A 14,638-nucleotide genomic window follows, 5' to 3' on the forward strand; every position below is an offset into this window, starting at 1 on the left:
ATGCCCGTCAGGTGTGTTAAAGGCCGTCTTCCATTCATCAATTCATCACCATCCCTGATACGCACAAGGTTGTATGCACCCCTCAAATCCAGCTTCGAGAAAATCTTAGCATTGGTGACCTGGGTAAACAAATCGTCTATTAAGGGCAGAGAATAACGATTTTTTACTGTAATTTTATTTAAGCCCCGATAATCAATGCATGGACGGAGGCCTCCATCCTTCTTTTTCACAAAAAAGAATCCTGCCCCTGCTGGTGACCGAGAGGGGCGAATAAAGACTTTAGCTAAATTTTCTCAGATGTATTCTTGCATAGCTAATTTCTCTGGCCCAGACAAATTATAGAGATGACCTCTAGGGGGCATACAACCAGACCTGAGATCAATGGGACAATCGAAAGGACGGTGCGGAGGAAGTTTATCTGCTGACTTGGGACAAAACACATCCGCAAATTCTGAATACTGGTCTAGCAACCCTTCCATGTGTATCTTGGTTTTACCCAATGTTACCTTCGCTAGACAATGATGATAACAAGGGTAGACCAGCTTGTTAGCTGACCTGAAGCCCAATTGATCTGAGGAGAGTGAAGTTGTAACCATGGCATACCAAGAATGATCGTGGAGGTTGTCATCCGCAAGACCAGAAACTGCAAATTCTCTTTATGTAACACCCCCAATGTAACCCTTAACTCTGGGGTCTGAGACAGAGGGTGTTTACTCTGCAGAGGAGAATCATCCACTGCCGTGACCAGAATCCGTTGCTGCAACGGAAAAATAGGGATCCCCACTTTCTTAGAAAATTTGTAATCCATAATATTGGCTGCTGAGCCAGAGTCAATGAAAGCCTCAGTGGTCTCTGTCTTACCCTTCCAAGATATAGTACAAGGGAGGAGCAAACGTTTATCATCTAGAGGTAACGACTGCATGCCTAGGGTATTACCTCCGACTACACCTAGGCGGCAGCGTTTCCCGACTTCTTGGGACTATTCTGTACTCTATGACCCTCCTCTGCACAGTACAGACAGAGCTGCTCTGTTTCTCTGCGTCTCCGCTCCACCCGGGACAATCTCGACCGACCAATCTGCATTGGTTCTGGTGGAGGTGAAACGGGTGGGGATACAACCGATGGAGGCGCGGCGTAGGAAACATATTTCACATTGTTCCCACTCCGAGTCTGTCTTTGATAACGTAGGCGACGATCAATTCTGACTGCTAACGAAATGGCCTCATCAATAGACTTCGGCTCAGGATGACCCAACATTAGATCAGAGATCGCATCTGACAACCCTGACAAAAAACAGTCTAGAAGTGTGAATGAGTCCCATCTAGCTGAAACTGACCATTTCCTGAACTCCGCTGCATAATTCTCCACCGGACCCTTGCCCTGCTGTAGTGTCTTGAGCTTCCACTCAACAGTAGAGGCAATGTCTGGATCATCATAAATTATAGCCATAGCTTTAAAAAATTCCTCCACTGAGGTTAGAGCCTGATGCCCTGTCTGCAGACTATATGCCCAGATCTGGGAATCCCCTGACAACAGAGTTTTGATGAATGTAACTCTCTGTGCCACGGTTCCTGATGCATTAGGCCTTAACTCAAAGTATGACAACACTATTTCTAAAATTCTGGAAGTCAGATCTTTGACCAGAAAACCTTTCGAGTACAGGCATACGTATGTCTGTGCTAGGAGGGGATTGCACTGTATTCACAGCCGTCTGAAAGACCTGTACAGTCCCAGACAAAGCGTTGATCTGGGTCTGGTGACTGTCCAGCACTCGGGTGTAATTCTCCACTGAAGTGGTGAGTGCATCAAGACGGCTGTTGAGTGCGTCCATTTGGTTTGGGTCTGCCGTTCTGTAACAATCGGTGTCAGCACACAGAGAGAATCTGATTGTTGGTGATCTGCAGTATCACCAAGAATACAGATATATACCCGATTATTGATGATCTGCAGAATCACCAATAATACAGATATAGTACTAACCTCTGGACACCTGTATAATCGTGAGTGTTTGGTGCAACAGTAAAGACTTTGAGTAAACCACCTGATGAGCAGATGGTCCTTGGCAGTATGGGCAATATTGCTCTTTAGAGAAGCCCGAGAACCTTCCAGCTGCCTGAGACTTTCCAAGGGGTGGAGTCTCAGGTTGAAGGTAGGTAGGGCCAGTGAGTGAGTGACACCTGAAGATGGATGTCACTAGCTGATCTGGAGACTATCTCCTAAAGGGGAGAGATAGCTCTCGAGGTCGAGCAAGCCAGGTCGGCAACACATGGACAGACAAAGTACAAAGACAGAAGGCTGATTCGGTATCCAAGGCAGGCAGGGATGGCAACGGATAATCAGATGTGCGTGATACCGAATCAGAGAGCGGAGGGATAGTCAGGAAAGCAATAGGTCATAACAGATATCAAACAATGCCTAGTCTTGGGTGTGAGGTTCGTGGTCTCTACACCCTGGAACTAGTCTGAAGTATAACAGAATGATAACACAATTTCCCTAGTCTTGGGTGTGAGGTCCGTGGTCTCTACACCCTGGAACTAGTCTGAAGAATAACAGAATGATAACACAAGTTCCCTAATCTTGGGTGTGAGGTCCGTGGTCTCTACACCCTGGAACTAGTCTGAAGTATAACAGAATGATAACACAAATATTCTGGCTCAGTGTGAATTCCCAGGTCCACCTGGTTCAAACACACTGTAGGATCTGACTAAGGTCTGAGTGCTTCCACGTAGTGTTTGCAACGGCAGACAACTTGCGACTGGCCAGCAGTAACTATATATAGAACAGTGCTCTCTGGCGCCACCCTTAAGTGATAGACCAATAGTTACTTGCTCTGAGGTCAGCTGACCAGCCAGGTCAGCTGATCCCCCCCTTGGCCGTCATAAAAGTTCTGCCTCTCAGCGCGCGCGTGCGTATTCCTGAATCTGTGTGAACTAACAGACCCAGCCACACCAGACGCATGCTGCTGCGTGCAAACCGCCGCGCTGGACGCGGAACCAGCCGCCTTGCTATCAGTCCACAGGCGGCTTTTCCGCGTTCTCTCACAGCACCAGACGCCCGCTCCTGCGTGCAAACTGCCGCACTGGAAGCGGAATCAGCCGCCTTGCTATCAGTACACGCGGCGGCTTTTCCGCGTTTCCTCACACCCACATAATCAATTCGTGTTTCTCTTTAAAAAAAACATGATGCTTCATGCATCATTTACTTTAAAAAACGTTTTGGAAGCAATTTAAAGGCCACTTCCGGTTTTCTATCCAGATATCCGAATTAATTTGGATTTACCTGGATAATGGGTTCGGATATCCGAATTTATTTGGATACCGGAATGTTCAGATTCGGATAACCGTTTCGGATCCGGATTCCTAGCTATCTGGATCCGAATTAATTCGGATTTTAAAAAGAGGTATCCGAGCACCCCTGGTGCAGAGCCCCCTAGAGGTAAATACACACCTTGTATTCAAAACAGGTGCTAAAATATGCACTATAGCCCAGCCTCTGAATAGAAACAGAATGCAAACATGAAATGTCAAAAGGGAGCAACTAGTCATAAAGTAAACTTACATATTTTAGACAGCAGGAAGAGGTGGCAGCGCTTCCCAAGACAGGACTATCAGAATGACTATCAGCATTGGTGTGCAGAACCTCAATTATAAGCAGGATACAAATCTTGCATTCTAAACAGAAGCACCAAATTAACATTAATGGAGGATGTTACCTTCCAAAAACAGTTTGCATACAGAGTGTTCTGTACTGGACCCTTCCACTGCGAAGAGGCCATCCTTCTGGAATTAGGGTCTCTAATAAGCATAGTATGAACCTGGGAGCAGCTGGCCATAACATGGTTTACACATTTTTTTAGACAACAAGGAAGAATTGGCAGGGCATCCTAAAACCAGGCCGCATTTGAAATGACTACCAACAGAGGCGTGCAGCACCCCCTAGAGGCAAATGCACACATTGTATTCAAAACAGATGCTAATCTATGCACTATAGCCCTATCCTCTGTATAAAAATGGAATGCATACATGAAATATCAAATGGGAGCAACTAGACATAAGGTAAACTTACATTTTTTAGACAGCAGGGAGAGGTGGCAGCGCTTCCCAAGACAGGCTGCATCTGAATGACGACCAGCATAGGTGTGCAGAGTCTAATTATAAGCAGGATACAAATCCTGCAAAACAGATACACCAAATTAACATTAATAAAGGATGTTAGCTTCCTAACAGTTTGCGTACAGAGTGTTCTGTACTGGGCCCTTCCACTGCAAAGAGGCCATCCTTCTGGAAGCGACCCTAACCTCTAACACATTATACATCTATCAATATTTCTGACAATTTACTGGAAAATAACTTTGTTTTTCTTTACATTATTTTTATATAATAACAGCTAAGTGCAGCTCTCTGTACCTCTCTGTATCTCTTGCTCTACATTTCTTCCTCAGGGTAACCCATCACATAATAATAATAGTAAATATATATATATATATATATATATATATATATATATATATACAGTACAGACCAAAAGTTTGGACACACCTTCTCATTCAAAGGGTTTTCTTTATTTTCATGACTATGAACATTGTAGATTCACACTGAAGGCATCCAAACTATGAATTAACACATGTGGAAGTATAGTACATAACCAAGAAGTGTGAAACAACTGAAAATATGTCATATTCTAGGTTCTTCAAAGTATCCACCTTTTGCTTTGATTACTGCTTTGCACACTCTTGGCATTCTCTTGATGAGCTTCAAGAGGTAGTCACCTGAAATGGTCTTCCAACAGTCTTGAAGGAGTTCCCAGAGATGCTTAGCACTTGTTGGCCCTTTTGCCTCCACTCTGCGGTCCATCTACAATGTTCATAGTCATGAATATAAAGAAAAACTCTTTGAATGAGAAGGTGTGTCCAAACTTTTGGTCTGTAAATAAATATATATATATATAGGGATGTAAGGAATCACAATGCAGTTGCATCCTAATGTGAGCACAGGAGGGAATAGAAAATGTATATTGTCCTGCAGAACATTTACGAATGAACACCTGTATTTCAAGTTGATCAGAAGTCCCTTAGCCTGACGAGCAGGTAATGTGCAACAATTAATGTTTTTGCTGGAGAACTCCAATAAGTGAGACTGTGCAACTTTTACAAATATATTGACTTACTGGCAGGGGGTTAGGGAAGATTTAATGATGTGCTTTCTAGAGGTTCCTCATGATTCTGTTCAGGGGCGTTGCTAGCCCAAAAGATCAGTGGCTCGGGCCCCGGATTTATTCTGGGGTGCCCCGGATGTCCCCCAGGCAGCTGTGGTGCATCGATCAGGGGTATGCTGGGTGCTGTGGTCCCTATATGTGGGCATACTCTGTGTTGTGGTGCCATGTTGGATGCTGTGATGCCTTTATGGGGACATGCAGGGAGCTGTGGTTCTTCTATGGGTGGAGCAACATTTACATGAACTTAACAGCAGTTTAAGTAGGCCTGCCCAGAAAAATGTTGGATGAAACCTCCTCTCCATTAATGCAAAAGAAAAAAACCAAAAACAAAACAAAAAACCCCCAAAATATTACATAAATAGGCAGCGTCACTTCTAGACAGAGTTACCTGGCTTCTGTGCTGGCTGACCTGGTTTTCTGCTGGGCAGGCTGATCTGATGCCAAGTTGCCTGGCAATAGCAATTCCCCCATAGCATTCCCTGATCTTCTAGTGCAGTGGTTCCCAACCTTTTCCGGCCCGGGGAACACTGCCTGACCAAATTTTTCTCCGGGGAACGGCGCGGGGGGGGGGGGGGGGGGGGGGCGACGGGCGGAGTTGCGGCTGCATAGCTAGCATAGTTGCCCCAGTGTAGGGAGTTTAGTTGCCTCAGTATAGCCAGTATAGTGCCCTAGTATAGCCAGCATAGTGCCCCAGTATAGCCAGCATAGTGCCCCAGTATAGCCAGCATAGTGCCCCAGTATAGCCAGCATAGTGCCCCAGTATAGCTAGTATAGTGCCCCAGTATAGCCAGAATAGTGCCCCAGTATAGCCAGCATAGTGCCCCAGTATAGTGCCCCAGTATAGCCAGTATAGTGCCCCAGTATAGCCAGAATAGTGCCCCAGTATAGCCAGCATAGTGCCCCAGTATAGCCAGCATAGTGCCCCAGCATAGCCAGCATAGTGCCCCAGTATAGCTAGTATAGTGCCCCAGTATAGCCAGCATAGTGCCCCAGTATAGCCCCCCAGTATAGCTAGTATAGTGCCCCAGTATAGCCCCCCAGTATAGTGCTCCAGTATAGCCAGTATAGTGCCCCAGTATAGCCAGCATAGTGCCCCAGTATAGCCCCCCAGTATAGCTAGTATAGTGCCCCAGTATAGCCAGTATAGTGCCCCAGTATAGTGCCCAAGTATAGCTAGTATAGTGCCCCAGTATAGCCAGAATAGTACCCCAGTATAGTGCCCCAGTATAGCTAGTATAGTGCCCCAGTATAGCCAGAATAGTGCCCCAGTATAGCTAGTATAGTGCCCCAGAATAGTGCCCCAGGATAGCCAGTATAGTGCCTCCCGCCCGTCCCCACGGCCAACGCTGTTATTAGCATAGCAGCGGCCGCTCTCCCCTCTCCGGCGCCTGTATATTCTAGCAGCGTATCTCCGGCTGCTCTGTCTGTGTGATGCGGAAGGAAGCATCCGGGCAGCGGCTTCCTGTAACGGCGATATGTATCGCCGTTACTATGGGAACCGAGCCCTCCCTCCTTCCGCATCACACAGACAGAGCAGCCGGAGATACGCTGCTAGAATATACAGGCGCCGGAGAGGGGAGAGCGGCCGCTGCTATGCTAATAACAGCAGCGGCACGGGCGGGAGGGGGAGAAGAGGACGGCACACCAGGCAACGTTCCGGGGCACACTAGTGTGCCGCGGAACACTGGTTGAAAAACACTGTTCTAGTGGACCCCCTCCGATGCTTTTAGAGGCCTGCCATTGAGGCACCACAACTCCCAGCATGCTCCCATAGAAGAACCACAACTCCCTGCATGCCCCCATAAAGGCATCACAGCATCCAACATGGCACCACAACACAGAGTATGCCCACATATAGGCACCACAGCACCCAGCATACCCCTGATCGATACACCACAGCTGCCTGGGGGACATCCGGGGCACCCCAGAAAAAATCCGGGGCCCGAGCCACTGATCTTTTGGGCTAACAACGCCCCTGAACAGAATCATAAGGAACCTCTACACATGTGGGATGCAACTGCATTGTGATTCAGTACAATTAAATTGATGAATGTTCCCCTCTAACTAACACTGATGATCCACCTATAACATGACTTTTTCACCAGGTTAAAAACCTCATGTGAGAACTCAGGAGCTGCAGTGGACTTTTCAGTGCAGGAACATATGCTTTGCTCAGCATTAGAGATGTAGCGAACGGTTCCAGGCGAACTTTGGGGGTTCGCGTTCGCCTGGACCAAGCGAACTTTAGCGGAAGTTCGATTCGCCCCATAATGCACTATGAGGGTCAACTTTGACCCTCTACATCACAATCAGCAGGCACATTGTAGCCATTCAGGCTACACTAAGCCCTGGAGCCCCACCCCCCCTTATATAAGGCAGGCTTGCCGGCCATTACACTCACTCGTGTGCCTGCTAGAGACAGACTAGGGACAGCTGCTGCAGACTTGTTCTTCTAGGGACAGATTAGTTAGACTCTTGGTCTTGGCTTGCTCCTGGCTGATTGTTATTGCTAAAATAGCACCCCTTAACAGCTCTTTTGAGAGCTAATGCTTTCCTGATGTGTTTTTTTTTGTGTGTGTTGCTCACTGACACTGACATACAGCCCTATCTGTTGCAGCTGGACCTTGGTAATTGTTATTACTGTGCCAGCCTGCCCCTGCCTAACTATCTATACTGGGACACCTACCTACGCCTACCTAACTACTGGGGCACCTACTTACCTATACGGGGACACCTACCTACCTACCTATACTAGAGGACCTACCTACGCCTACCTACCTATGCTGGGTCTCCTACCTATGCCTAGCTAACTACTGGGACACCTATCTATGCCTACCTACCTACACTGGGACTCCTACCTATGCCTACCTACATACAAGAAGATAATAAGGTCGTTGCTTCATTGTGGACAGACCAAATTTGATCAGCTGGACAGTCACTGTTGTTCTATCATTGAGCTACCACGGCCCGGCGACCATATGGGCTTGAAAACTGCCACGGCCTGCACTCTCGCCATGGTGCGCACCAGTCCAGCACGGCCGTCACTATGCAAACAGCTGTTTGCGGTGCGTTACACAGTGAGTTTGGTGTGTCAGTGTGAAGCAGAACTCTAATTACACTCCCTGATTGATGTATACATATGCAAGATGTTTTAAAGCACTTTAGGCCTGCAATTTAGCATTCAATGTGATTTCTGCCCTTAAAACACTGCTTTGCGTCACATCCAGACTTTGGGCATGTATCCCACTCCGCCATGCCCCCCTCCAGGTGTTAGACCCCTTGAAACATCTTTTCCATCACTTTTGTGGCCAGCATAATTTTTTCTATTCTTCAAAGTTCGCATCCCCATTGAAGTCTATTGCGGTTCGCGAACTTTTCCGTGAACCGAACCTTCCGCGAAGGTTCGCGAACGGGGTTCGCGAACCGAAAATCGAAGGTTCGCGACATCTCCACTCAGCATGTTTCACTAACATACTCTGCAAACTGTTCAAGGGGAGGAAGAAAGCCGAACCCATTGAGCCCCCCCCAAAAAAAACTCAGCCGGAAGGGGTTTCCTGCTTAACCCCCATCCTACGCCCCCAACAAGATCGCAGTGCGCAAGTGTCTTCCCCCTCTCCTGCTGTGCATAAGGGTGGGCGGGGACTGAGGGGGTCCTTGTCCTGTGGCAAGGAAAGCAGAGCAGCAGCATTATATATTATTCTTATCCAGTGGAGGGACAGGTTCTCACTCCTCTCTTTGCTGTAGCCACTGTACACTATCTACCTTCGGCTTCCATCTCTGAACGTCATGTGACATTCAGCGATGGGAGCCGAAGTGAAATAGAGTGTAGAGTTGCTACAGTGATGAGGAGTGAGGATGAGTCACTGCACTGGATGTATGCCGCTGCTCTGATCTCGTTGCCACAAGACTGGGCCCCCTCAGCCTCCTTTTGCCCCAATGGCTGGGGTTGTGGGAGCTATTGTTATACCTCTGGAGGGAAGGAACATTTTCATTAGATCTGCCCAAAATTGGAGATTTTTTATGGATTGTCTTCCCATATCTAGTGTACAAAACAGAAGAAAAGGCTTGAGGCACAGTAACTTGCAAAAAAGGTTACATTTACTCAACCGTATTCAGACAGCGGAATTGCGGTGGGGGTGACAAGGCCTGACAGCCGTTTCGCTTAACAATAAGCTTCCTCAGAGGCCAGAGGCCATACCACTGGCCTCTGAGGAAGCTTATTGTTAAGCGAAACGGCTGTCAGGCCTTGTCACCCCCACCGCAATTCTGCTGTCTGAATACGGTTGAGTAAATGTAACCTTTTTTGCAAGTTACTGTGCCTCAAGCCTTTTCTTCTGTTTTGTACACAAGTTATCCTCATAGAAGTGCACGTAGCTTTGGGTTACACTCCGGTAGTGGAGCCAATCAACTTCTGATTTTCATCTAGTGCCAGTTTCTATTTCTCCTTCATTTATACGGTCTGCCCATATCTAGCAAAGAATATATATATATAACTACACCTGTCATGATTTTTTTTTATCTAACAGATCTGAAGTTGTATAACGTTCATGGAACTAGTTGGCACAAGACCAATATGGCATATGACTTAAAAAACAATATCTACATTCAGTGGAAGAAACATGGACACCCATTAGTAACTCTGAGCTTCTTCAACATGAAAGATCACTCCTATACCACCAATGAAATTGACCGACTTGCTGGTGGCCCCAACACTATTATTGTGATTACTCTAGGACAGCATTTCCGACCCTTTCCTCTTCCCGTGTTCATCAAGAGAATTCTCAATGTTCGAAGTGCCATAGAACGTCTCTTTTTACGAAGCCCGGATACTAAAGTTATTCTAAAATCTGAGAACACCAGGGACATCAATACTGATGTTGAACGATTCAGTGACTTTCATGGGTATATCCAGTATCTCGTAATTCAAAACATCTTTAGTGGTCTCAATGTTGGGGTAATAGATGTCTGGGACATGACTGTAGCATTCGGTTCTCATAATGTTCATCCCCCAGTGGAGGTTGTTAGGAATCAAATCAACTTGTTTTTATCATATATATGTTAAGTGATCATACAATATAATTTTTACGTTTTATGTTTTTATATTGAACCAATCACTGTGATACATTTTTTAAAAAACAGTTTACTTACAAATTTGCAAGACATAGTCATTCATTTTTTATGCCAAATTATTGAAGTAGCAAAGTGGCTATAAATTCATGCCATGTAGAATAAACATTGTAAGGCCAGAAACCCACTAGGAGCAATTTTCTGAGCGCTTTGTGATTTGAAAACTCTTGCTAATTATTATTATTATTTATTGTATTTATAAAGCGCCAACATATTACCCAGCGCTGGACAATAAATAGGGATACATATGTCAGGAACCGGCCCGCGGCATGCCTGCGTATATGGTTCCCGACTGGGGGTTTGACCAGATCAAGCGGGGAGCAGCCTTATTTATTCAAGCTACAAACAAGGTTGGGACACCTCAAACGCTCCTTACTGCCACCACTAGCTGTTGCTAGAGACCTCCACTCAGCTGTCGAGTGCTCAGCGCGCAATCCGCGTTTTCGTATTCGGGTCAGCTTTGCGCTTTAGGCCGCACACACACACAGTACAGTTGTACAGTAACACGGCACAATCAGGCACTGACTTGTACTGCAAGTTACACTGTCGTGCAGCAAAACCACTAACAGTCGTTCCGATACTGTTAGCCACTCTGCTGTCGAGCGCAAAAGTGCCCCATACACACAATGCAATTACAATCTCATACAGTAGTGTTGCCCAAACGTACAATCAAGCATGGACTTATACACAGTTACACTTCAGTCTATTCTAGGCTATGAGTGTTAGTTTAGTACAGCAGTCAAATTTATTAAATAACGATTTAATATTCCAGGGAGAAAGTGGAACAATTCAAAAAATAATATATACAAAAGATTTACAAAACCAGTAAAAGTTACAAAATAAAAGTTGCAAAGATACAAGTTACAAAGATACAAGTTACAAAGATACACACAAGGCTATTTGCTTACCAAAATAAACAGGGAAAAATAAACGTTAACAGCGTTGTTTGAACTTCCTTAACGGGAGAACGCCGCTTTCGACCAGTAGTCGGTCAGCCCTAGCATCTTTGCTATCTCCAGAGAGCTACAAGTTGTGAAGGACCTGTGCAGGTTCTTATAGGCCCATTTTGGGGCCTGAGGGTACAAGTCCCACCATCTAACGCAATTTCCCCGTTTGTGACATCACGGTTTGCCGAGCCCCTTGTCGCACGTGGGCTAGCTGGGACCTGCGAATTTCAAGGCTTTTCCTGTCCACTTTGAACTTGGCAGACTCAGTTAGTCTGCTAGTGTTTTGACCCACAGGCAGCTGTTTACCTTAACACAAAAGATCAAAGCAATGCACCACATTTGCAGGATGCCAGAAAAAAGGGAACCTAATTACCTGTAGGGAACCTAATTACCTGTTCCTGGCTGTCCTGAGGAACTGTATGCTAATGTCCAAGCTCCCTGCTTCCCGAGGAATTCAATGCAAATGTAGGTCTGTTGACACACACACACAATCACATTAACAGTCCATGAAGCTAGCCTGGCATATCTACACCTTTGACATAATGCACAGCAGATAGAAAAATGATAGAATATGTTCCTGTATTATCCCAACATCATAACTAGCTGCTATATCATGACAACATACATTGCAACAAGGGGTGACAGACAGAGAGGTAGCAAACGGTTATACAACATAGCACAAGGTTATACATGCAATCAGGGTACAAAATGCGGTTTACAGAGACCTGGCAAAACTAGTACGAGTTAGTCCATGTGAAGGGTGTAATTGCTGGGGTAGTAAAATTAAGAAGGACACACTAAGGGAGGAGGAAGGCCCTGCCAAGGCTTACAATCTAAAGGGTGGGGGGAAACATAAGCTAGGACTGTGGAAAGGGTGATTGACAGAGAGTTAGAGTGTGGTAGATGTGGGGTAGGCTATTTTAAAGAAATGTGTTTTGAGGGCTTGCTTGAAGGTGTTGAAGGAAGGAGCGAGTCTGAGGGGGAGTGGAAGGGAGTTCCATAGGGTGGGGGCAGCTCTTGAGAAGTCTTGTAAGCGTACATGGGAATTAGAAATGCGTGGGGAGGGTCAGGCGGAGATCATTGGAGGATCGGAGGGGACGGGCAGGTATATATCTGTTGACGAGCTCAGAAATTTAGGTTGGGCAGGTCTTGTGCACAGATTTGTAGGTAAGGCACAAAACCTTAAAACTGATCCTGAAGCTGATAGGGAGCCAGTGTAGGGCTTGGCAGAGGGGAGAAGTGGAAGCATAGTAGTGGGAAAGTCTGATGAGTCTAGCTGCTGCATTCATGACTGATTGAAGGGGTTCAATACGTTTTAGTGGGAGGCCAGATAGTATGGCATTGCAGTAGTCAAGGTGGGAGATGATGAGGGCATGGATGAGAAGCTTGTTAGTATCTGGGGTCAGAAAGGGGCGGATTTTGGAGATATTTCAAAGGTGGAAGTTGCAGGTTCTGGTAACATTTTGGATATGTTGGCTGAAGGAGAGGGCAGAGTCTAGGGTGACGCCCAGGCAGTGGGCCTGGGAGGTAGGACAGATGGTAGTGCTGTTGATAGTGAAGTGAATATCTGGGAGGGGTGGTGTAGAGCGGGGCGGGAAAATTATGAGTTCAGTTTTATTCAGGTTAAGCTTCAGGAACCTAGCTGACTTCCAGGAGGAGATGGTTGATAGGCAGGAGGAGACCTTGTCCATAGTGGAGGGGGAGAGATCGGGGGTGTGGAGATAGATTTGGGTATCATCGGCATATAGGTGGTATTTGAAGCCCAGGGAGGAGATGACGTTGCTAATGTAATGCTATGGGTGTGATCCCACTTGAGTGATGTGATTTTATAAAAATCCCCCCATAGCATTGCATTAGCAAGAGCTTTTTTAAATCACTAGCGATTAGAAATCGCTCCTAGTGGGTTTCTGGCCTAACTTGCATTCAAGTCACCATTTTGCTGAAGATACGTTTTTGAAATTTTTTATCTTCTCTTTAAAATAAATTTTCAGCATAGGTAAAGATCTGTCAAAATTATTTTGAATATTTTCTTGCTTGTTGGTGGTTTAAAGAGAATCTGTACTCTAAAATTCTTGGAATAAAAAGCATACCATTCTATTCATTATGTTCTCCTGGGCCCCTCTGCTGTTTCTGCCACTTCCTGCTGCAATCCTGGCTTGTAATTGCCAGTTTTACGCAGTGTTTACAAACAAAAGACATGGCTACTAACCACAGTGTGATAGGCTGAGAGGAGCTCAGTCTGTGACTCACACAAAGCCTTCCGGGGGCGTGAAGATTGTGTGTATAGCTTCTATCCTATCACAAGCAGAGCCGCACATTCCAGCCTAAAGGTGGCCATACACTGGCCCGATTTGCGCCCGTTTCGACAGCAGATTCGATCACTGGGATCGAATCTGCTGCCAATCGTTCACGCTACACGCCGAATTTCGGTCCATACCGTCCAATCCCGTCGATCGCGCCGTGTGGAAAATAACCGTCGATTGCCCGCGAGTAAAGAGCACATCGCTAGCGGCGTTCGAGTGCCCGACGACCGACGCAATAGAGCTGCATACATTACCTGCTCCACTGGCACGACTCCCGGGTCTCCGCTCTTCTCCGTCTCCGCTCTGGTCTGGTCTCCGGCATGCTTCCCTTCTTCCTGTCCCGGCAGGAAGTTTAAACAGTAGAGGGCGCTCTACTGTTTAAACTTCCCCCAGACAGGAAGAAGGGAATCATGCCGCAGACCAGAGCGGAGACGGAGAAGAAGAGTGGTGACCGGGGGCAGTCGCACCAGCGGAGCAGGTAATGTATGCGGGCGGGGGGAGCGGCGGCAGCACCACCACAACAGATTGTGATCGGTTTCAGGCTGAAATCGGTTCACAATCTGTTTGCAGTAAAGGTAGCCATACGATCCCTCTCTAATCAGATTTGATCAGATAGGGATCTGTCTGTTGGTCGAATCTGATGGCAAATCGACCAGTGTATGGCTACCTTTAGAGCCTGAGCCCGACAGAACCAACAGAGGAAAGAAGATTAGATTATATAACAGAGATAACACAGTCACTGTGCAACTAGGAAAGGCTGCAGTAAGCCAGAGCACATTAGAACAGGTATAGGAACTTACAGGATAGGAGAAATAAGGCTGAACATTTTGTTACAGAGTCTCTTAAAAAAAGGAATTTAATGGACAAGGTGTGAAAATATCTCCTAGGCGAAACAGTGAATTGCATATGGACCATTGTTGCATACTGGGGTCCAGTGTCTAGTGTTCTTTTTGAATGTAAGAACCCATGACATGGTACAGAACTCAGAGCGGCATGCTTCCGCTGGCATTCATATTCAAAATCCAATAGCTTTTTAGGGGTACCTTG

The 14,638-nt window shown here is 46.3% G+C and overlaps 1 protein-coding gene across 1 annotated transcript in view; it reads left to right on the forward strand.

Annotated features, from left to right (window-relative positions):
• The window catches only part of LOC137543593 (NXPE family member 2-like), a 72,024-nt gene extending 61,748 nt beyond the window's left edge, over positions 1–10,276 (forward strand). The window contains exon 2 of the mRNA XM_068264693.1: positions 9,741–10,276. Within this exon, the coding sequence (XP_068120794.1) occupies positions 9,741–10,276 (536 nt within the window). The remainder of the gene's footprint in view (positions 1–9,740) is intronic.
• Positions 10,277–14,638: the final 4,362 nt, after the last annotated feature.

Source organism: Hyperolius riggenbachi, unplaced genomic scaffold (assembly GCF_040937935.1).
Source record: "Hyperolius riggenbachi isolate aHypRig1 unplaced genomic scaffold, aHypRig1.pri scaffold_109, whole genome shotgun sequence".
NCBI classification, from domain to species: domain Eukaryota; kingdom Metazoa; phylum Chordata; class Amphibia; order Anura; family Hyperoliidae; genus Hyperolius; species Hyperolius riggenbachi.